We start from the raw sequence: 22,191 nt of genomic DNA, 5'->3' as shown, positions 1-22,191 counted from the left end.
GGTGCAGGCGCAAGTGCAGGCGCAAGTGCAGGTGCAGGTAGAGAGAGAGGCAAGGACCAACGGAGAATAATTGATGACCCTGACCCTGGTCGGTCCTTCCCATACAAAATTCCCCCCCACTTAATTTATACAAAATATTTCCTGCAGCCAGTCTTGTTGCATCACTCAATCCAGCCTTTCAATCGACCTCGACACAACCACAAATAATGATCAACCTCAATCCCTAGCCTCCAGGACTCTTAGTCCATTACTTGATCCATCCATCAGGCTGACTACTGCACACGTCACAACCCGCCATCATGTCGAACCCCGTAAAGAAACAGAAAACGTCCCAAACCCATCTCCATGACCCTCAAATCACCGACCCTCGCTTCGCAAACATCCAGTCCGATCCTCGCTACCGCCTACCAGGGAAGAAGAACAAGGTCAAAGTTGACAAGCGCTTTGCCCGTCTTCTAGAAGATGAAGATTTTACAAAAAGGGCAAAGGTCGATCGTTACGGTCGCCCTGTCAAGTCCCACGCTGAGCAGAATCGCCTGAAAAGGAAGTATGAATTTGCCGATGAGGATGAAGACAGCGGTACGGATAAAGATGATGACGACGATGACCAGGCAGACGATGATCAAGAGGTCCAAGCAGAACTCAATCGAGTGTCGGCCTCATCCACACGGGACATCCTCAGACAAGGTCTAGACTCGGACTCGTCGTCCACCTCTTCCGACTCAGACACTGACGAGGACTCGGATCTCGATGAAGACGATGACGGAAAAGATGCAGCCCTCTCCGAAACCGTAGGGCTGGGAGCAAGTCAGCAGTCCAATATTCCCATGGGCGATGTCACTTCGAGAATCGCCGTCGTCAATCTGGACTGGGACAACATCCGGGCCGCTGATCTTATGGCCGTCTTCACCTCTTTTCTCCCGCCTTCTGGTGCTAAGCTTCTCACCGTCTCCATCTACCCTAGTGAGTTCGGCAAAGAAAGGCTGGAGCGCGAAGAGATGGAAGGCCCTCCTCGAGAAATCTTCGCCGCTAATGCCAACCAATCTGATGAGCAAGATGAGGATGAGGACGACGAAGAAGACCAAGACATTAAAGAAAGTCTGATCCAACCAGACGAAGGGGCCGAGTTCGATTCGGCCGCCCTCCGAGCATATCAACTTGAACGTCTACGATACTATTACGCCATCCTGACATTCTCCTCTTCCGCCGCCGCCAAACACATCTACGATGCTGTCGATGGCACTGAATACCTCACCACCGCAAACTTTTTTGATCTCCGCTTCGTCCCCGACGACACCGACTTCTCAACCGATACCCCACGTGAATCATGTGACCGCATCCCCGACGATTACCGTCCCAATGACTTTGTCACCGACGCTCTGCAACACAGCAAAGTCAAATTGACCTGGGACGCCGAGGATGGAGGCCGAAAAGAGACCATCGCCCGAGCCTTCCGAGGAGGAAGAAAAGAAATCGATGAGAACGACCTCAAGGCCTACCTAGCTTCCGACTCATCCGATAGCGAGGACGATAATGATAATGAAGCGACCGTCAACGAGTCGGCACCCCAAAGTCAGGGCCTGTCCAAGAAAGAAGCCGAACGTCAGAAGATGCGTGCTCTGCTCGGACTCGCTCCCGAACCCATCAAACCGTCCAAAAAGGATCAATCATCTAAGGCTCCTGTAGGTGACATGCAAGTCACATTCACCTCAGGATTCTCTGCCTCAGCAGAGAGTGGCAAGAAGAGAAGTGTCTTTGAAAACTCGCCCGAACCTGACGAAACCACCATGGAGAAATACATTCGCAAAGAAAAGGAGAGGAAAGCAAAGAGAAAAGAGAAACAGAGAGTGTCCAAGACGGATGAGGACGACCAGGTGGACGACAGCGGTGCCAAGACTGCAATGAATCCTGAAGCTGATCAAGAAGATGATGAAGCTGAGGACTTGGGCTTCGACGATCCCTTCTTCACTGCCCCTGACTCGGCAAGCGCTGGTACGGCCGCCAAACAGAGCAGTTCCAAATTGCGCAAAGAAGAACGACTAAAGAAGAGGAGAGAACGTGAGGCTGAAGAAGAAATCGACAAAAAGCAACGTGCCCAATTAGAACTGCTCATGACAGACGACACCACCAGCCATGGCAAGGGCTCTAAATCCGCAGTCCGACATTTTGATATGAAGGCCATCGAAAAGGCTGAAAAGGAAGAAAAGAAGCGTGGCAAAAAGGGCCAAAAGGGTAAATCTAAAGAATCCCAGGATGGACCCGGGGATGACTTCAAGATGGACACTGCGGATCCGCGCTTTGCAAGACTCTTTGACAACCACGAATATGCCATTGACCCGACCAACCCTAGATTCAAGGGTACCAAGGCCATGAAAGAGGTCCTGGATGAGGGAAGAAAGAGGAAGGCGGATCAGAAAAAGAACAAGCAAGCTGGACCGAGGACGGATTTGCTGGATCCTGATCAAGGCAAGAAAGGACGAAGCAAGGACAGGAAGGCGAACAACCATCACGGTTCTAGCGTGAGCGATGTCAAGTCTCTGGTCGACAAGATCAAGTCCAAAAGTCGGGGCTAGTAAGTTAGACAGATAGCTTGCGTACTTTTGTCCTGGTCCAATAATGATTCCCGCGTTTACCGATGTCAGGATCAATGACAGGATCAATGATTCAAGGCACAGCACATCCCAGGTTGACCGAGGACATCTAAAAGCGGCCGGTCGGATCCAATCATCCGTCCCATACCACAGAACTCTTCGTCGTCCGGAATCAAGCCCTTCTAGGCTATCTGGACCACGAGGAACTGGAAGACTTCCCTGGTAGGTGACAACATCCTCAAATGAGGAAACCACGACCGTTTGACGGCGGGATTACTATACTCCGGACCTCTGGCAAATATCAGCAGCACCCAGCAAACACATACCGTAGTCTGTGAGTCAAAGACGTATTGATCCAGCTATATATCAACACCTACTGTACGTACAAAGGACAAATCCCCCCAAGGATTTTGTTTCAAGCATGACCATCCTGTCCCTTGTCGAAGCACCCCGGGAATGCCGTGGAAAATCACGGGGATGCCAAGATGCCAAGATCCGGGGACCACTGCCTTCCTCCACAGCAGTGGCAGTGGACACTATCGACACTCCCCGCTGCACGGTGACATCCCAGCATCTTCTCACCTTCACTCAACATATTCTCCACGATTCCAATCTTTATGTCATACTGCAGATTCTCTCAAAATACTCATACCATCTTCTACCTCTAATTGATCTTGCCGAGGTCCTGGGTCTCTTCCCCCAAGATGACGCCATCCTCCAGGCACGGCACAACTTTCCCCACTGTTCCTTACGCTATATCTTCTTCAACAACCAACATCAGGCATCCCTCTCGCCAAGAACCAATACTAATGAAATAAGTATTCTATCTACTGCTCACTACTGTCCTCCCGATTGCCGTGCCCATCTCAAGAGACCGAGGTCAACCAAAACCTTGCCGTGTCCATCTCGCCCCTTCCCTGCATCCTCTGCTATTCCAACCTTCTGACAGGTCAACTTCAACAATCTGATCGATAGTCACTGAGCTCTCTAGAGCTCTAGCAGATCCGACGCATGACCAGTACCCCAGAATACTCCGGTTGTGGAGTGCGAAGTGCCATGCGTAAGCATGAATTGCCCTCACCACAAACGGAATTGATCTATTCCCTAGACTATATTATGCATGGCATTGCCTTGCCTAGGAAATGATTTTTTCAAGAAAAAAAAGAAGAACCAAAATTCGAAGCACGAACTGACCCTGTGCATCCTCACCTTTCATATTCACCATGCGTTTGACAACCTTCACATCCACGGTCTTGGTGGCAAGTGTAGTCGAAGCCAGGAGTACCCTGTCCCCACGACAAGCCCAACCTCAACAGCAACTGATTGACGTCCACCATCATTTCGTCCCTGATTTCTATGCCGAAGGTAAGACTGCCGTCCTAGTCGATGCAATCCGTTCTCAGACATCTTCCATGGATCTTGCTCACCTGTTCCCTCTCAATCTGTAGCTGTCGATGCCGCTGGAGGTGATCCATCTGGATGGCCAGTTCCTTCTTGGAACATATCCTTTGATGACGCCTTCTCGGCCTCGCTCAACATCACAGCGAGAATCCTGTCATTGACCTCACCGGGAGCTCCCATCACTGGGGTCAACGAGACCACACGAGCTCTTGCCCGCCGCACCAACGAGTTCTGCGCCAGTCTCCAAGAGGCTCAGCCATCTCGAGTCGGATGCTTTGCTGCTCTGCCAGATCTCCTTGACACCAACGGAACACTGGCTGAGATCGCACATGCACTCGACGAGCTCAATGCCGATGGAGTCACTCTGTTTACGCGATATGGCGACGGCAACTACTACCTAGGCAATCCGCTGTTCGACCCTATCTGGGAGGAGTTGAACGCTCGAAAAGCCGTCGTTTTCATCCATCCAGCCGCACCCGTCGATCATACTCTGGTGAACCGGTTCATGCTACAACCCTTGATCGACTACCCACAAGAGACCACCCGTACTGCAATCGACCTGATCACGGTACGAAATCGACAACGCTTCCCGGATACTAAGGTGATCTTGTCGCACGCAGGCGGCAACCTGCCCTGGCAATTCACTCGGTTTGCCTACTCCCGCCGTGGCGTCGATGTATCCCTTATAGCCGACAACGTTACCTGGAATCAGGCCGTCTCCGATCTACGTTCCTTCTACTACGACCTGGCCTTGTCATCGTCTCCCGAGAAGCTCGATCTATTGCTCGACCTCATTCCGCATGACCACCTTCTATATGGTAAGTCCCGAGTATAGAGAGACAGAAGACTTTTTTGCTAGGACTCTTCCTCTCTTGTTGTTTTCTCTCCCTCTTTTAATCACAAAATTCTCTAACTCTCACCCCTCTCTTTTTTGTTAGGTTCCGATTTTCCATACGCCCCCATCGCAGGCGTCACCAACTTCTACCAAGCTCTAGACGAATACTCCTTTAACAGTTCCGAGGTTCGCGACCAGGTCTTTTTCGGCAACGCTCTGGATCTACTGCCTCGTCTGGCTAATGCCATCAATTCTACTTCTAATTAGGTGGTAGTCATGGCATGCCATTCCATGGTAGGCAGCCTACAGCTGCAACGTAGTCAGTCAGTCAGTCAGTCAGTTTGACTGAAAGATGAAAAGAAATTATAGACAGTAATAGTTTCTTCTAGTATGGAACAAAAAAATTGAGATATGATAGAAAAAACAAGACTTTGTATGTTTCTCACAACTATAAATGGATTGACAGGGCTCATGTCAGGGGGAATGGTTCGTGTTCGTGTTCGTGTTCTTTCCTATTTGCCTCGCCTTGCCTTGCTTTACCTGAAGGCTGTTATGTGGACTAAGTTAGACCGACGATAGCTGAAGACACGTTTCGTGCAAAGTTCCAAGTACATATGAGTAGCACGTGCTTGAAACGGGTCTGGCCATGCATGTTCGATGGTGGCATTTCATTTGTCTCCTGTCAGTCATTTCCTTTGTTCAACGTTCAAAGCTCAATGCTCAATAGCTGAATCTCTGATAAAATGAGATCAGGTCATGTCATGTCATGTTATGTCATGTTAGAACGCCTGATTTCCTGTCCCATTTGTAACTGTCCATCCTAATTCGCTAGCTGAGCTCGTGTGTGTATTTTGCTTACAGTGACAGGGAGATGGGGAGATAGGGTTCATGATGTAAACCAGATCTCTGTCGGGTTGAGGTCTTGTCTGGGCAGGCTGATCAATGGATCAATGCTATGATTTCAGGTTGTCTCATCGATACCCCGGCATTGCTCCTCCACCATTTCCAGCCCCTGGTCCTCCCCCTGCTCGAAAATTCGGGATTCCCCGTCCTGCTCCATCACCGTACATGTTCTCCATGTACGGTCGTCCGCCTCCAGCTGAGGGAAGTTCCGGTGGGAATCGGCCGGGGAAATTTCCTGGTCCTAAGTTGGGGAATCCAGGTGGAGGGCCACCAGCATTCATGAATCCTGGAGGTGGTCCCATTCCGGGTGGAAAGTTGGGTAGTCCAGCTGATGAAGGTGACTCAGTGGTGTATTTGCGTTGTGGAGGCGGTCGTTGTGGCTGTTGCACCATATTCGGTTGCTGGGGAATTTGTTGCGGCTGGCCATATGGTGGACCCGACATACCTCGTGGAACGTTGGATAGTCCGGGAGGCATAGATGGATGACGTAGAGGAGGAGGAGGAGGTTGCTGCTGGGCTTGTGGTTGCTGAGGAGGCCAGCTGGGATTGCTTCGAGGCATCTGTTCCAGTCCTGGAGGCCGCTGAAAACCAGGAGGGGGTGGTGGTCTTTGTGCGCCCTGCTGAGGTAGAGGAGGTATAGGAGAATTGTTGCTTTGTCCTCTCAAGAGAGCAATCAAAGGATCATCGTCGTATCCCCGGGGTGTTCCATTGGTTGGGCGTCTTTGAAGTTGTTCACGTGGGCCTGGCTCGATTGGATACATTGACATGGGTGACTCATCAAACATGGATCGTCCTGTGTCCCGTCGTTGGGCCATGATGGGATCCTGACCCGGAGCGGGAGCGCCACGTGGTCTAGAGGAGTCCTCTCGAGTGTTGGGAGGTGGAGGTGGAGGTGGCATGGGAAACATTCCGCCGCCTGGTCGGTAGTCCGATGGCTGATGCGGGGATTGAGGATGAGGCTTATGGGCCAAGCTAGCCTGTCGAAGTAAGTTCAACAGCATTTCGTCTTTGTGGATACTAGATTGCTGTCGGGTATGTGTAGGTTGTTCAGATGGTGATCTAGAGTCGTTATATCGATCATCAGAGGGTGCAGGCTGGCCGGAAGATGGATCTGGATGTTGAGATGGAGCACGGCCTCCCAGTAAAGACAAGAGATCCGAAGATGGGGCTTGTGGCTCTCCTTCAGGCCTTGCTTGGGTGTCTCTGGCGTAAAGAGGGGTCTTGGGCTTTGGTTGGTCTTGATTCTGTGGTGTCGGATTGCTACTGCGGGTTTGCAGCATTTCCAGAATGCGAGCAAATCCAGCTTGATCGGCATCTTTTGGCGACACTTGGGTGCGATGAGCAGATGAAGGCCTGTCCACTACTGGTGGAGAGGGGGCTTCGACCTGTTTATTTTGTTCCACGGGTGGACTGAATAGAGAGGCAAATCGTGTTTTGCCGGCTGATTTTGTTGTAGTGGGTTGTTTTTCAGTGGACTTTTGTTCGAACCGGGCAAAAAACTTGTCCATGGAATCGTCGGGTTCTGGGACAGCGATTTTCTGGGGCTGCTTCTCGGGTAAGTCGACCTTCGAAGTTTCAAGAGAGGTATTCTCAGGCTTGTCCGCGGAAGCTCCACCAGCCTTCATTCTCTCTTTCCATCGCTGAAAGTCTTCCTGGGTATGAGCTTGGAAAGGCTCTTCAGGGTCCGCAGCATCCATCCATTCAGGGTCAGCCTCAGGCTTGTTGGAGCGATCCCAATCCCGATCGCGAGTTCGATCCCGTCGCCAGTCGCCTGGTTTGTCATTATCTCGCCTGGTGTCTTCGAGAGCTTCGCCATTATCTTTTCTGAACCAAGACTGCGAGAGCTTTGCTCTTGAATGTGAATCTTTTTTGTACAGAGGACGTGAATCATCTTGATCATCTTCTAAATCTTGATGGTCCGTCCTCTCTCTGGCACCCCATTTAGGCCGACGGTCATATTCCCGTCGAGATTCGACTTCTGGCTCTTCGCTTTCATTTCGATTTCCGTAGCGACCATTAGTCTGGGTGTCTCTCCGCCCCTGACGCCTCGAGTCGGAGCTGTCGGAAATCTTGGTCTTCTCGGGAAAGGATGATCTGTCCTTGGTATCATCGGACGCTTCTAGAGTCTTTGCGGTAGGACGAGTGTTGGAAGATGCGAAAGACCGGCGAGGAGGGCCAAGCACCAATCGTTCAGGGTCTGAGTATCTCGGATTAGCAAGAGGTAAGAGAAGCAGGATACCCGAGGTGTATACCGGTGGTCGTTCTTCGCTGAGAGTCAATCAGGGGTCTCTTCTGAAAGGCGTCGGTGGTGCTTGACGGTTCGTCCGCCTTTCCCCTAGTGGTAGGGCGTTTAGCAGTGGCGTCTTGAGGGCTAGAGACAGGTCAACAACTGCAACAGGACAAAGCGCTCTGAGTCGTACCCCATCCATTCTTCGTTTGGCGGCAGACGAGACGGTCTGCGAACAAGAGGCGACGCTCGTAGATTTAGTAAATCCTCAACAGCGTATCTTCCAGACATGATGTGAGAGGGGATATATTGTTATGGTGGCATTGATAGAGGATCTTGTGAAGATCTCGCAAGCAAGCGCAGGTTGTTGTGTCAATGTCAGCCAATTGTGAGCCTTTTGCGCAGCAAGCACAACGACGAACGACGACTGTGATTTTGAGTACTGTGAAAGGAACAGTATAAAGGTAGAATAAAGGTCTCTTGTCCTCGAGAGGATCTGAGGCGTGAGTCTGATCTTTGATCTCTGGACAAGCCGATGGGAGGACGAGTGTGTGAGGGGAAATTGGGAAATTGGGCAATTGGGCGGCAGGGCAAACAAGTGTACCTGATGTGGTAGACTGGGGTCAATCTCACAGTGAATCAGGTCAAATTGGCTGGTGGTTGGTAGGTTAATGCAGAGTATAGCAAAAATCAGAGAAGTGACAGGTCACTAGAAGTGCAACAATTGGTTTGAGAGTTCAAGTCGGTTGCTTGAACCGAAAGGACAGGACAAGACAGGTCAGGACAGGTCAGGACAGCGCAGGCCAAAAGGTTTGCGGTTGTGGTTGCGGGTCAAGGGTGGATGTGGCGCATTAATGTGTCGTGTGGTTTGTGTGTGGCACCCGTGGCTGTGGTTCTGGGTTGTCACTTCTGTGGTTCCAAAGCTGTTACATAAGCGTTAAGCCACAAGTTGTGCCACAGTTCACTCCAGCCACTACGGCGGGCTTTTCAATTGGAAAGTGCAGAGTTCCTCGACACCTTCGAGTCTGGAGCATTTCCATCCAACAAGCCAACTTAACCATCAGCTAGACTTTTAGGACCTTACAGGCTGCTTAAATATAATACAAAGCAAATTCTCATGGCACTGTAGCCTATAAGGCCAACAAATCAGATAGATCATACGATTGATAGGTGTGACTCATACCTAACGGCTACCTTGTCAAGCTCATCAGCCGCCCATTGACGCCTAGCTGAACTAAATATGAGTGGCCTTTTCCAATACAGATTCAGAAGACTCTACCAGAAGTCTATGTGTGGATATAGGAAGTGGCTCAGAGCCTACATCTCTACCCCGCAAAACACAAAGACGTAGAACGAGATCGGATCCTGTATATCCTTCCTTGCGACAAGCGGGACTTGGGACTTCTTGGGAGCGAATGAAATACAGACCAAGAACAACTTGTAGTTAGATCGCCGCCACACGGGTCAATGACACAGCACCACAACCACAAATGCCGGGGTCAACCCTCGGCTCCTCAAGTCATTCACAGGCAATGGCACAGACGTCTCGATCTCTGAGGTCGCTTCCTCAAGATGCTTTGATGTTAGTCACTGGTGCAAATGGCTACATCGGCTCCACCGTCATCAACCTGCTTCTGGCTGAGGGATATCGAGTGCGCGGGACCGTCCGGAGCGAGAAACCATGGCTAGATCGGTTGTTTCACGACAAGTACGGATCGACGAGGTATGAGACTGTCGTGATCCCTAACCTTGCAGCACCGGGCGAGCTAGAGAAAGCACTTGAAGGGGTCTGGGGAGTGGTGCATGTGGTAGGTCATCAATGGTTGATATGTCCACAAAGGCTGCGCCGCGTTCCAGTCTCAATTGATACGAGTGTCTAGGCGTCCGATCTCACTCTCGACCCAGACAGGGAGAGGGTCATCAATGGAACTATCGCGCACACGACGGCAATACTCCAGGCGGCAAACAACGCCTCAACCGTGCAAAGCTTCGTGTTGACATCTTCATCCACAGCTTGTCTGATTCCTGTCCCCAATAAGGAAGGCATTGTCATTGATGAAGGTAGGTCGAATGATAGACATACTGAGGCATAAGATAAGCTGATGCCAGTTACGAGCCAGACACGTGGAATGAGGCTGCTATCGCAGCCGCCTGGGATCCAAACACCTCCAACGAAGATCTGCCTTACAACATCTATGCCGCTTCCAAGACTGAAGGCGAAAAGGCACTATGGAAATTCGTCAAAGAAACCAACCCTAGATTCGCGGTGAATACTGTTCTTCCAGCCGCAAATGTTAGTCAACCTTCGACCACTCCTTTGATTCTGCAACGGTCCGACGTATGGATACGTTCGAAACTGATGCCTCCTACTACTTAGTACGGAACAATCCTCGCTCCGGAGATTACCGGAAGCACCATGGGCTGGGTGCGTCAATTGTTATTTGGAAACGCTGAGGTCTTTACCAATACTCCTCCACGTGAGTCTGAATCCTTTCAACCCATCCTTGTACCCAACTTACCGACGTTATCTGTTAGAATGGTTCGTCAATGTCGAAGATTGCGCACGACTACATGTGGCGGCTCTTCTCGACAGAGAAGTCAATCATCAAAGGATCTTTGCCTTTGCTGAGACTGTAAACTGGACGCAAGCAGTCAGCATCTTGCGTGAGCTTCGTCCTGATAATACCAATATCCCAAACCCTCCTCCCAATGAAGGCAAGGACTTGTCTGTTATCATACCTCGCGACAAGGCTGAGGCTTTACTTCGGCGTTTCTGGGGTGTGGAGGGATTCAAAAATCTCAAGGAGAGTATTTCGGATGGGATAGAGGACCTTTGAACGAGATATGTCTTTTGATATTTTGCAGGAACGAGTGTCTATGAAGGAGAGGCACTGTAAGAATGATCTCCGAAGTCTGATTGGTATCTCCTTCTTCTTCACCTCTGTTTGGAAATTCTATATCACTAGCACAGCCTTCTCTCCGTGATGATAAACGTCAAACACCTAATTATCTTCAATCTACTTGATGAAAGACTATTCACTTCTTCTCCTTCCATTTCTTATCTATCCTCAAAGTCTCATACCTACACTATCCCTTTCCTCTCCACAAAACAACATCCGTCAAAGAGATACGAAGCCAGAACTTTACCATCGACTCCATCCTCCACGCTCCACCATCCACAATGTCCTCTTGGTACGTATCGCCACCCTAATTTCTACCCATGGTATCCATCCTCTTTCCTGACATACACTAATCCCCGAACAGCATTCCTTGCGCTAATTGCGGGAAGCCTCTCTGTTCCCACGGCGGTGGGCAAGTTGGACACGGTCAAGGATGGTCGACTCCAGGTACCGTTGCGATTGCAACTAACGGAGGGGCCACCACCACCGTCACAACCGTCGATGTCAAGTATACCCAGGTCACACACACTCAAGGTCAGAATCAGGTTATATACTACCAGAATGACCCTGCGAGCGGTTTTATTTGGAATGGTCGAGAGTGGGTCAAGGGCTAATGAGACCTGATTGCGCTGTGCATCAGAGACATCGAATTGGGGATTTAAGTTCTCTAGAGATCTGATCATTAAGTAGTAGCTATTAGTCCAACATAAGACCTGAAAATGGAGAAATCAGATGAAGGGACTTTGAAGACGGTTCTGGATCTGCTATACTCAATCTTTAATCTCCAAACTTACCTTTCGTGTCCTCTTCGCTCTTGTTGATACATAAGAAGAAGTCAAGCTCGTCCACGATTGGGATGGACAAAAGTCATCGTGATTGTCCTCCAGCGCAAGAGGGATAGAAACGCTGGCCTTGTCACTGTCTCGAGTGTGATAAGTGCGGTCTACATCCGTGTGACACAAGACCTAGTGTTTATACATGACAACGTAGGTACGAACGACGACCTATATTCACGGTGACAGGACCTCCTAAGCACCAAGGCGGTAGAGTCAAGGGATGTGTGAAAAGACGACACTCTCAAACTGGACTATGAATGCTATCACTCTGTGAGTCCTGCCTAACAATCAGCCAAGCGAGCAAGCAACCTAGGCTCCTTCACAGTCAGTGTGCAAACACAAGCATACCACGCATGTAGTGATACGCTTTCTGGAAGTGGAATCATCACATCTGTTGTTGGTTATGTGTAGATAGCATACCATTTCCATTTCCATTGCCGTTGCCATAAATTTATCATCCAACTCATCATTCCTCATCACTCCGCCAGTCCCATCATCACAACCAGCTCACAGCCGACAAAAGTCTCTATATCCATCCTAAACTATGCGACAAATACAGTCACGACAATCAGACGATCGATCTATAAATCCCACTTTCAACCTCCCCATTCCTGTCATCTTCTTTTCATATCCACCAACCCATCAGGCTTCTTGTTCAACCTTGTGAAAATATACCTATATTCCCCGCACAACTATCGCGTTGTCTAACTCGACCTTCTCATTCGAGAAAGGCGATGACCAACATCAACGCTGGATCCCAGACATTCTATTTCGAAGTCTTCCTCTGACGGAATTCATAATGCCTTCATCTTCCTCCCAATATCACGCAGTGAGGACGTCGATGCACGTCCATGGCGCGAGATATCGAGCGTCGTTCAATACGTCCGTCCCTGCGAGCACGAGCACGAGCACGTCATCGACCATTTCAACACTTCCACCTCTTATGGAGCGTGAGGACGCTCAGGAAAACGAAACTGAGAGATCAGATAGAAGCCAAACCAGTATTTTGAATGTTGAACTCACATCCAACCATCATCCGGCCTCGGATTCAGCAGCAAGAACAACACCACTAGTGTTGGTCCATGTCCCAGGGGGGCGTGATTGTGGCTCCTCAAAGACCAACGTCAACATCAACGTGACTGAACGTCCAAGAAACACGAATCAGGTGGAGCAGACCTCCCACAGACATCAGACTACTGCTGCTACTGCTCCAGTTGCTTCTGCTACGCTCAGCACAGATACTGAGAACAAAGCAGTCCGGAGCTCGAGCGAGATTAATGGTCATGTGCGCCAAGTAGGGAGCGATACCCATCCCCTGAGTTGGGAAAAGGATGGGATGCAGTGTACGAATGGCTTTGCGTCTAGCTTTCTGGCAGATTAGAGGTGTTTGATGGAAAGGCTTGAATGGCTTTGTCCTTGCATTGTGAAGATGGGCAACTATCTTTCTTTTGGAGAGAGTCAAAAACAAGATTTAGACAACATTGTTTACAAGAAATTGGCCAGTTCAAAAGTAATTCTGCTTTTCTTACATCGTGTTAATACTAGTATGCCAGCCTCTGCCTAGTACATGGCTTAATGTTTTTAGTCATGAATGTGTCACCATTGACGAAAGCTATGTGAAGAGCCAAATATGCCCATGCGTGATAGGCCCTACAATGCCCATCCAAGTTGCCTGCTCTGGCATGCCCTTTTGCCAAAAGTGCTTTCTGTTGTGTTGTGCGCTGAGTCGAGCACTTGAGCACCATCATCGTCCTAATTCTCCTCATATTGCAATGATACATGACCCCTTCTTCGTTCAACCAAGCATTTCTACATCAAGACCAATGGCTCTCATGAAGAGATTTACATTGCCCAAGCGAACGCTCGACATCTCTGCTGGAAGAGTCTTGCTTTGAAGAACTGTCTCCATAACCCGGTCTTTGACACCAAGCACAAGTCGTTGTTGCTGATCCGGGCTAGCTCCAATGCCGAGAGCTGCCAAAAACTGCCAAATATACATGTCGTCGCCTGAATTGACTGGTCCTGTAAATAGTGTAGGCAGCATCGACTCCAACAAATCGAACAGTCGGTTGTAGAGGTCGGTCCATTGTTGCCAGTCCTGGTCTGGAACAGAGCCACTCTCTTTGACAAGCTCAGCTCTACTGAGAAGCATAGTGAGCATGCCAAGTCCAATTTTGGTATGGGCGACCGTGTTCAGGTTGGTGTGGTCAATCAAGAGACCCAGAAGGCCAATGACAATGTTGATAGGAGCATCGCTAACATATCCCAGGAGACATGGCATGACAGCTTGAGAAAACAATTCGATATCCTCCCGGACATGTGGGGGTGGCTGTGTTTCACCTGGTGCAAGTCGCGCCTCTCTAATAACGTCGAGTTGATCGAGATGAACCACAATCATGGTCAAGATGGTCACCCTTTGTTCTTGGTCAATCTGATGGAAGATACGAGGAATGACCTTTTTGCCTTTGGCAAACGACAAGAAGGCGATGAAAGGATGAGTGACGGTCGAGCCTGGCACGATGGGATCCATAACTTTCAGATTTTGCCACAGTTGAGCATTGAGCTCAGACAGCCTTTGCCGCCAGAGGATGTGAGCTTGAACAGCATCAGCGTCACCTTCTGTGGGTGGTGGAGGCATTTGTCGTTCATTGTCTTCCAAATACATCAGGGTCATGTACACCTTTTCAATGTTTTTCAGAATGCTCGTGCGGTCGCTGCCACTGACAGCATTTCTTTTAGCGCCGTCTGGGCGTGCATCCAAATTCTCCTGTCTCTTGATGTTAAGAAGAGGCTTAGGAGTCTTGGCGTTGCTGAAAGATATTTTGCCCAAGCTGCCCTCGATGATCAATTGCTTGTTCTTGGGCTTGAGCTTGGCCGCCTCAACTGCACGCTGAACCTGTTGTTGCATTCTTTGCATATGATTCTCCCCGTTGACATTGTGTCGTCGACCGCCGGTGCGGCTGCCAGTTTGGAACAGATAAGTCTGAGCAAAATGACCCAAAGGTTGAGTGGGGTGTTGGCGAGGGGCGCCTCGGATCTGGCTGTAAACCTGATAGTAAAAGTCCTCTGCAAGGGCAGCTTCTGGGTTCGAATCGGTCGAAGTGCCGGTGGCCGTGACAAGCTGTTGCAGCTGAATACGGGTGATGAAGTTCTTGTCTTGCGGAGTCATGAGGCCATTGCCTTTTGACAAAACAAAGATCTTATGGTTGCGTTTGGCGCGTTTCGCATCTTCCTCGAGATACGCTTTTCTCTGTTCTTCAGACAGTTGCAAAAGCTGCTGAGGGTTGGTGATGACCGTAGAACCTTGAGATGGGTCTCCTGGTTGCTGGCCCGGCCTGTCAACGCTAGGTTTGGGGGAATGGCGAGCCCTGTTAGGGTTCTGGAGAATCTGAAGAGGCGGCTGCTGTGCACGTGGCTGAGTGGGCTGTGATGGAGCCCGCTGGTGACGTTGAGGACTTTGAGAAGCACGTGGTTGTGGTGGGGGAGCAGTTGGTTGATGAGGTGGGGGATAACTGGGAGCTGGAGCATGGCGTTGAAAGTGCTGCTGGGCCATTGGTGGAGGCGGTTGGTACTGTGGCGGGATCTGATGCTGAAGCGGAAATGGGAAAGGTGGAGGTTGTGAATACTGAGATTGACCTTGCATGGCGGCCTCGACTTCAGCAAGACTGAGCATTTGCGCAGGTTTCGCATGACTGGGGTATTGCTCTGGTTGATCTAGAGGTCTTGCTGTACTGATCCGTGCATCTTCATGGGGCGGTTTTGGTTGTTGCTGAGATCGCGAGGTCCAAGCACTGGATTTTGCTTGAATGTCTGGGATGTAACCAGGATCTTGATATTTTTCGTAGCCCGAGCGCTTAGGTTTCTGGACAGGCTGGCCATGCTGCAGATTGTAGCGGACATGTTCTTCATCGATGGCGGCAGAGACCTGAGCAGTGGTGCCGAAGAAGTCGAAATCTGTACCGTTTCCGCCTCGGCCACCAGCAGGCTCAGCGGCTCCGCCAAAGGTATCGTCGTTCAGATCATCGCCGGCTTCCTGGAGTTGGTCACCGAGACCGTCATAGGTATCCTCAAAGTCGAGGCTATGAGAGAGGAGATTAGCTGGGGGATCTACTTGAAGATTCAGAAAGAAGCGTACATTTCCTCGTCGCCCTCGCCATGAAAAGCCTGCAATTTGCGAGCCTTTGCAACCTCGTTGAAGGGATTTGTATGTTCGAAGATACCCTTGCCAGTCGCCGGCTGGTCTCTGGGCAAGGAGGTGTCAAAGCCAAAAAAGGACATTTCGGCGAACGGAGACGAAAGAGTCGTCGAGGATCGTAGAGGAAAGGAATGAAGGGATAAAGGAATAGGACTGGTTAAATCACAGGTGCGCGTCTGCCCCGCCTCGAATCTTCGCACTCAAACTGTCAAGGGCGGCGATAGAAATGAGCATGATCTAGCAGCAGATAAAAGACTGGAAGCAAAGCGTCCAAACACAGAGGTAGAGCCTCTGAAGTTGAGCTGAAGGAAGTCTCAACTTGAGCAGTGGTTGAGGTTCAAGATCAACTCCAAGGTGGAGGTCGATGATGAAGTCACGCTATTGGAATGGAATGAACCGAACAGCGATTTGTGTGTGTCATTTGAATTGGTATGACTGATGCACTTTGTTCCAGTCAGGACTAGTGGGACTCGAAGTCGAAATGACTGGGTGAGTGGGAAGGAGTAAACGCCAAGATCAAGAGGAACCTGGTCAGTGGTCAGAGGAACCTGGGAGTGACCTGGCCCAGAACTTCTGTCAGGTCTCTCAGACGTGCCTGCCTCAACATCTGCACACGAGGTAAAAAGTGCAACCGCGCGTCCTTTGGAATTAAACATTTATGGTTATAAGCACAGTGTTCTCAACCAGACACTCTATACACACTATAAGAGATGAAGTGCGGGCGTGCCATTGTCGTCCAACAAACAAGTCATCTTTATTGGTAAGTGCCGTAGCTTGGTCAACCACGGAGTACCTCAGATGGGAGGAAACCAAGAGTGCATGCATCAAAACAAGTCGTCAGCAGCAGCTACGGCTTCTCATTTCCAATTGAACAATCTGCATGTCAGGGGCCAAAATGACATGAATACGTACGCAGAAAAGTATACTCCAGTCATGCTGGCCGTCTTCTGTCACTGGCCCCAAGGACTGCGGCATCTCTTAGGCCGACTTGGTGCCTCAAAACGGGAGGGCTGTCGTTCAAAGCTTTTAAGCGGTGACACGTTCGAGTTTGCCCCAAAGTCTGAGTTCCCTGCTTGCGCGTCCGTCGCCTCCGCATTCGGGTTCCCAATCATCAGTGATTATCCTGCTAACCAACTCCTTTTCCCTGGCTGCTACTCGGAAACACCTGTCGTCTGGATTCAACGCTGCTTCTTGTAAACTACATATTATTATTCTTGGTGTTTCTCTTTCTATTTACATGCAATTCATGTCCAGAAGTGGACTGCAGCATTGTCCTTGTTACCCTGTGTCCGTTTTCAAGCCTGCACCTTCCTGAGACCCCTGACCACAATCTTTATCGTCCGCTTTGAGACAGCCTTATGCTACATGGCAAGCGCAACCAACCAGGCCACTTCTTGATTCATCCAACTGCAAACCTCTCTCTTGGACTTTCGTCGCCGCCGCAGCCTGACAACTTTGATTCTTGAACTCTCGATCCAGTGAAATTCTGCCACCATGGCGACAGGCTCAGGGCGATATCTTCGTTACATTCTCTTCGCCTTCTTTGTAAGTTCTCAGTGCCATTTTCCCCGGCCAACTATTGACCGCTTCAGGGCATTACAATCCTCTACTTCATCTCAACCTCGTCGTTACCTTCCTATACTCAACCTTTGACCGAAGCCGCCGGGAAACTCTCCTGGGACGACCTCAGCAAACTACATCCTCATCCACCGCCGCCACCACCGCCACCTGCTCCTCCCTCATCTGAAGAGAAACCAAAAACCGACTTTGATTCCATCGCCGACGCCTTCCACAATGACCCCTTGAGGCCCAAGGTGTCCAACTCTGACGGCAATTCCCGTCTCGACATTACCCCTGTGCCCAGCACCCAATTGTCCCCAGCGGCTCCGGGCGAACGAGTCAATGCCACCTTCGTGACCTTGGCCAGGAATACGGATCTCTGGGAGATTGCCCGCTCTATCCGGCAGGTGGAGGACAGATTCAACAGAAACTACAATTATGACTGGGTCTTTTTGAACGATAAACCGTTTGATGAGACGTTCATCAAGGTCACCACTTCTCTAGTTTCTGGGAAGACCCACTATGGCCAGATCCCTACCGAGCACTGGTCTTTCCCCTCGTGGATTGACCAGAAAAAGGCAGAGCAAGTCCGAGAGGATATGCGCAGAAGGAAGATCATATATGGCGATTCAGTCAGCTACAGACACATGTGTCGATTCGAGTCGGGCTTCTTTTTCCGACATCCCTTACTGCATCAGTTTGAATACTACTGGCGCGTCGAACCCAGTGTCGAACTATTCTGCGACATCCACTACGATCCGTTCAAGTTCATGAAGGACAACGGCAAAAAGTACAGCTTCGTTCTGAGTCTGTATGAATACGTCGAGACCATCCCCACCTTGTGGGAAAGCACAAAGAAATTCATCAAAGCCCATCCTGAGCATATCCATCCCGACAACTCTATGGCCTTTTTGAGTGACGACGGGGGTGACACATACAACAAATGCCATTTTGTGAGTCTTGTCCTTTTAATACTAACACTGACACTATTTCTAACGTTGCGGACAGTGGTCCAACTTTGAAATTGGCAACCTCGATTGGCTCCGGTCTCAACCTTACCTGGATTTCTTCGAATCACTCGACAAAGATGGCGGCTTCTTCTACGAAAGATGGGGCGATGCGCCTGTTCATTCAATTGCCGCCAGTCTTCTCCTTCCAAAGGATCAGATTCACTTTTTCAACGACATTGCGTATTATCATGTCCCATTTACCCATTGCCCTACTGGTGAGGATCTCCGACTGAAATTACGGTGTCATTGCAACCCATCGGACAATTTCGACTGGAAAGGTTATAGTTGTACATCACGATACTATGACCTGAACAAGATGAGAAAACCGGCGGGATGGGAAGGTCAAGTATGACTAGCCGAGCAGCCAAGGGAGTCATTTTTGAGCAAGGTTGGCTTGGACTGGGGTTGGGAGATTTGGAAGTACTCCTGCCTCTCGTTTGGCATCTCTTGTTCGATCCTGTTCATTTTAATGAAGATCCCAAGAACAAGGCGCAAAATTCTGGACTATGCCGAGCGACTTGCTCAGTGGCACGAAAAAGGTACCACCGGAAAGGTCGATAGACGGGATTGATTGGAAATGTTCCGTCTTCCACATCTCGTCAGGCATGGAACAAGCAAGGCACCATCTGGCTGTCTTGGCTGCGGCATCCATATATCGAGGGGCAAATACATGCCCGATGACAATGACATGACGAATGTCACTCAAACTAAGCCTTTGCAGACAGTTTGAAGTATCATGGGAGAGCTGTACAACATCAGCGTAGACATCTGGGGCGGAGGAATGGGTGGAAATGGATGCCCCAACGTGTGAGCACTAAAAGGAGTCGAAACGTGGATTACGTGTGCCAGAGGCATTTTATCTCGAAATGTTTGGTTGGGTTCGAGGAAGCGAGCATAGAACGCTCGACAGCTTAGATTTAAGCTACGACAATATTTGTACAAACAAACAGCTGCATAGTCTGCTTTCAACATCTATCTTCTCAACATGTTCCGTCCAATTTTCGGGTCCATGCGATCAATGAGTCGGAGCCTGTCGTCGAGAATCAGGTCCCCATTCATATGAGCGTGTCGGCTATTCTCTCAGTTTGATATATTGTCATTGTGGGAAAGGTAGGCGACCTTTGCGGGAGTTGGTCTTGAAGGACATTTGCCGTCTTCAGGCTTTTTTTCATTCAACCTTGGGCTTCTTAGTTCCATACTTCGATCGAGCCCTAATACGACCAGCGACACCACCCTAGAAACAAAACATATTAGTATACTGACACATTCTGGCCGATTTGATGCGGCATCGCGGTGCGAAGCACACCAACCCGCACACCGAGAGACAGAGAAAACCATGAACTTACACAATCCATCGACCCTCTCACAATATGATAACCCACACCAGGACAATCCTGCGCTCTGCCACCCCTGACCAAAACCACATTATGTTGCATGACATTATGACCTTGACCTGGAATATATGCACTGACGATCCGGCCCGACGAAAGACGGACCTTTGCCGTCTTACGCTGACCAGAATTGGGTTTCTTGGGTTTGGTGATACCGATCTTGAGACACACGCCTTTCATGGCCGGTCGGTTCCTCATGGCGGGCGATTTAAGTCGTCGAGCTTTCTTGGGTTTGCGCCCGTGCACTCTGACTTGGTTGAGTGTGGTGTGGAAGGTGGGAGAGCTGGAGAAGGAGCGTGATGATGCTGCTGATGAGAGGACTGGTGTGGTAAGAGTGCCGGTGCGTCCCAACAGACTCGAACGGACAGCTGTGAGAGGGATTTTTGATGTCGATGGTCGAGTGAGGGATCGCAGCGCGTGAAGCGCAAATCGAGAGGGGATTAGCTGCATCGTGGTGATGGTGTTTCCTGCCCTGGTGATGATCAATTCTTTTGCGGGCGGTCGGGAGATGAGGTATGACGATGACGAGACTGCGTGCGTGAGTGAGTCGAGGCCAGTCGACACGCAGTGGACAGCGGACGTTGCGAACTCAATGAATGAATGTTCTTAAAGCCATGAAAGTTTGATACGAGGAAATGCTGGTAAAGCTCCTGCCAAGATACTAAGTGAGCTAACCGCTTCGGGAAGAACTTGGAGCCGCTTACATAAAGGATGCTTAGGTAAGAATCAGTCCTCTTCCTTATGGGTGACCACTGTGCCTTCCATCCGAACACCCAACAGGTTTCTCTCTTTCGCCGGTCGGGACGTCTGGCTTTAGAGGAAGGAGGGAGACAGGCAAAAATCGAGCACGTCGTTGTTTGCGTGTTGATTAAATAAATTTCTTTGCCAAAAGTTGTCTTATGTATGCGCGGGCTATCGTGGTGGTTACTTCATACAGCAACAGGAGGGATATCTATTTCTCTCTTTCTATTTGCAGGATTGTATATTTTCTGATTCTGTCTTCTATGATCTCCCCTGTCCATATATTCTCTTCACTATCCACAACGACAGATGACACCATTTTCATCCATCATCACCCACCTGTCATCTTCCTCATCCCCCCTCAACCCTCAGTCTCCCCCTCCTCCTCTTCCCTCCATAACCTCCTCTCTCTAACCCTCAAATCCTTTGCAAACCAAATCTCATCCAACAACGTCATATCCCTCGGACTAAACCCAAACTCCCTGACCTGCGCCCTCTCCACGTAGCCCAATCTCGGATACACATGTTCTGCATCAGTCCCCATCGTAGTATCAAGCAGTAAATTCCACTTCCCTAACTTCCAAGCCACACGTTCCAATTCCGCCATCACTTGTCTAGCCACACCCTTTCGACGGTGTAATGGACTAGTGAGCAGTTTCTCAATCATCCCTCGAAACGGTCCTGTTTGGCTATATGGAAAGGAGAGGGAGACGAGGCCGGCGATTTCGAGAAGCGGACTTGTGGATGTAGCTGGGATGGTTGGCCAGGTATTTGACGACTTAGAGGCTGGTGATATCCAAGAAGAAGCGGAAGTGGGTGATAATGGTGGATAGGATTTCTCAGCGTCTGGTCCGGTAAGAAATGGCGGTGCAGGTAGATGTTGAGACTCAGAGTCAAAACCTCCGGTGCTGGTGCGACTTGATGGTTCTGCTAAATATACCACAATCTGCCGTTCACCCGCCGTGACTTCAGCGACACGTTCATTCCACCATTTAACCATTTTATCGTAGTCGAGTGGTGGCATGAATGTAGCCATGGTGTTGTCGTGGATGATACATCCGGCATGGACGGCTACAATGCCGTCGATGACGGAGGAGAGATGTGGTGTCGAAGAAGTGACCAGGTTGACGCCGGCGTGAAGGGGCATAGCTTTTATTATGACCGTACGAGTAGAGATGCGGGATGGTGGTGGTAAGAAATTTTCCTGAATTTCGTCGCCTCTTTCACCGGTCGTGAAAATAATGTAGTGAATATTTGGTTAATGGGTAACATGCGAGATATTTATCACTCGTTCCAGTGTCGCATATATGCATGGTTTTTGGGATCGTCCATTCTTATCTAATCAAGTACGGAGTCCATATACTACCTTAAAGAACCCACTCTGGCGCATTAGTGCATGAAGATTCAGGCAGCAATAGGCAGAAATCTGAGAATTGGCCTATTAAAATAAACTGTTGGTAGGTATATGTTACATCAGACTTATACTCTCAGTTACTTTCAATTGCGACCGACCACCACCATCTTCTCAAGAGTGCACGCATCGATCATACATTGCATTTGAGCCCACTAAGACAGAATGGTCAGGTGGTTTAGATCTCTTC

General features: G+C 49.7%; 8 protein-coding genes across 9 annotated transcripts; 4 read left to right on the top strand and 4 right to left on the bottom strand.

The window, feature by feature from the left end:
* Nucleotides 1–299: 299 nt before the first annotated feature.
* PV10_04488 (uncharacterized protein) lies at nt 300–2,636 on the top strand (the record flags this gene model as incomplete). Its single annotated transcript, XM_016369048.1, has 1 exon — nt 300–2,636. The coding sequence occupies one exon, from the start codon at nt 300–302 to the stop codon at nt 2,571–2,573; it is 2,274 nt and encodes a 757-aa protein (XP_016224836.1). The 3' UTR covers nt 2,574–2,636.
* Nucleotides 2,637–3,814: 1,178 nt separating this feature from the next.
* Nucleotides 3,815–5,094, top strand: PV10_04487 (uncharacterized protein; the record flags this gene model as incomplete). Its single annotated transcript, XM_016369047.1, has 3 exons — nt 3,815–3,956; nt 4,040–4,810; nt 4,931–5,094. The coding sequence occupies 3 exons, from the start codon at nt 3,815–3,817 to the stop codon at nt 5,092–5,094; spliced, it is 1,077 nt and encodes a 358-aa protein (XP_016224835.1).
* Nucleotides 5,095–5,219: 125 nt separating this feature from the next.
* PV10_04486 lies at nt 5,220–8,759 on the bottom strand. 2 transcript variants are annotated; one of them, XM_016369045.1, is made up of 3 exons: nt 8,151–8,759; nt 7,983–8,101; nt 5,220–7,927 (listed from the first exon to the last, which is right to left on the bottom strand). In XM_016369045.1, exons 1-3 carry the CDS (start codon nt 8,246–8,248, stop codon nt 5,799–5,801), a joined length of 2,346 nt encoding a protein of 781 aa, XP_016224833.1. In that variant the 5' UTR covers nt 8,249–8,759; the 3' UTR covers nt 5,220–5,798. The 2 variants fall into 2 exon arrangements, with proteins under 2 accessions (XP_016224833.1, XP_016224834.1); XM_016369046.1 differs by having other exon boundaries at nt 5,220–8,101.
* Nucleotides 8,760–9,400: 641 nt separating this feature from the next.
* Nucleotides 9,401–10,957, top strand: PV10_04485 (uncharacterized protein). Its single transcript, XM_016369044.1, has 5 exons — nt 9,401–9,765; nt 9,838–10,018; nt 10,078–10,250; nt 10,335–10,434; nt 10,493–10,957. Exons 1-5 carry the CDS (start codon nt 9,448–9,450, stop codon nt 10,792–10,794), a joined length of 1,074 nt encoding a protein of 357 aa, XP_016224832.1. The 5' UTR covers nt 9,401–9,447; the 3' UTR covers nt 10,795–10,957.
* Nucleotides 10,958–13,196: 2,239 nt separating this feature from the next.
* On the bottom strand, nt 13,197–16,242 carry PV10_04484 (uncharacterized protein). Its single transcript, XM_016369043.1, has 2 exons — nt 15,829–16,242; nt 13,197–15,772 (listed from the first exon to the last, which is right to left on the bottom strand). Exons 1-2 carry the CDS (start codon nt 15,969–15,971, stop codon nt 13,489–13,491), a joined length of 2,427 nt encoding a protein of 808 aa, XP_016224831.1. The 5' UTR covers nt 15,972–16,242; the 3' UTR covers nt 13,197–13,488.
* An 800-nt stretch (nt 16,243–17,042) lies between these two features.
* On the top strand, nt 17,043–19,429 carry PV10_04483 (uncharacterized protein). The gene is made up of 3 exons (XM_016369042.1): nt 17,043–17,433; nt 17,481–18,401; nt 18,457–19,429. Exons 1-3 carry the CDS (start codon nt 17,383–17,385, stop codon nt 18,808–18,810), a joined length of 1,326 nt encoding a protein of 441 aa, XP_016224830.1. The 5' UTR covers nt 17,043–17,382; the 3' UTR covers nt 18,811–19,429.
* Nucleotides 19,310–20,443, bottom strand: PV10_04482 (ribosomal protein S12). Its single transcript, XM_016369041.1, has 2 exons — nt 19,805–20,443; nt 19,310–19,692 (listed from the first exon to the last, which is right to left on the bottom strand). Exons 1-2 carry the CDS (start codon nt 20,297–20,299, stop codon nt 19,627–19,629), a joined length of 561 nt encoding a protein of 186 aa, XP_016224829.1. The 5' UTR covers nt 20,300–20,443; the 3' UTR covers nt 19,310–19,626.
* A 269-nt stretch (nt 20,444–20,712) lies between these two features.
* On the bottom strand, nt 20,713–21,892 carry PV10_04481 (uncharacterized protein). Its single transcript, XM_016369040.1, has one exon. The coding sequence runs from the start codon at nt 21,735–21,737 to the stop codon at nt 20,952–20,954; it is 786 nt and encodes a 261-aa protein (XP_016224828.1). The 5' UTR covers nt 21,738–21,892; the 3' UTR covers nt 20,713–20,951.
* Between the last annotated feature and the right edge of the window lie 299 nt (nt 21,893–22,191).

The sequence above is a fragment of the Exophiala mesophila genome, assembly GCF_000836275.1.
Source record: "Exophiala mesophila strain CBS 40295 unplaced genomic scaffold supercont1.3, whole genome shotgun sequence".
NCBI classification, from domain to species: Eukaryota; Fungi; Ascomycota; class Eurotiomycetes; order Chaetothyriales; family Herpotrichiellaceae; genus Exophiala; species Exophiala mesophila.
Note: the sequence above shows the minus strand (reverse complement) of the source record. Positions and strands in the feature narration are given on the sequence as shown.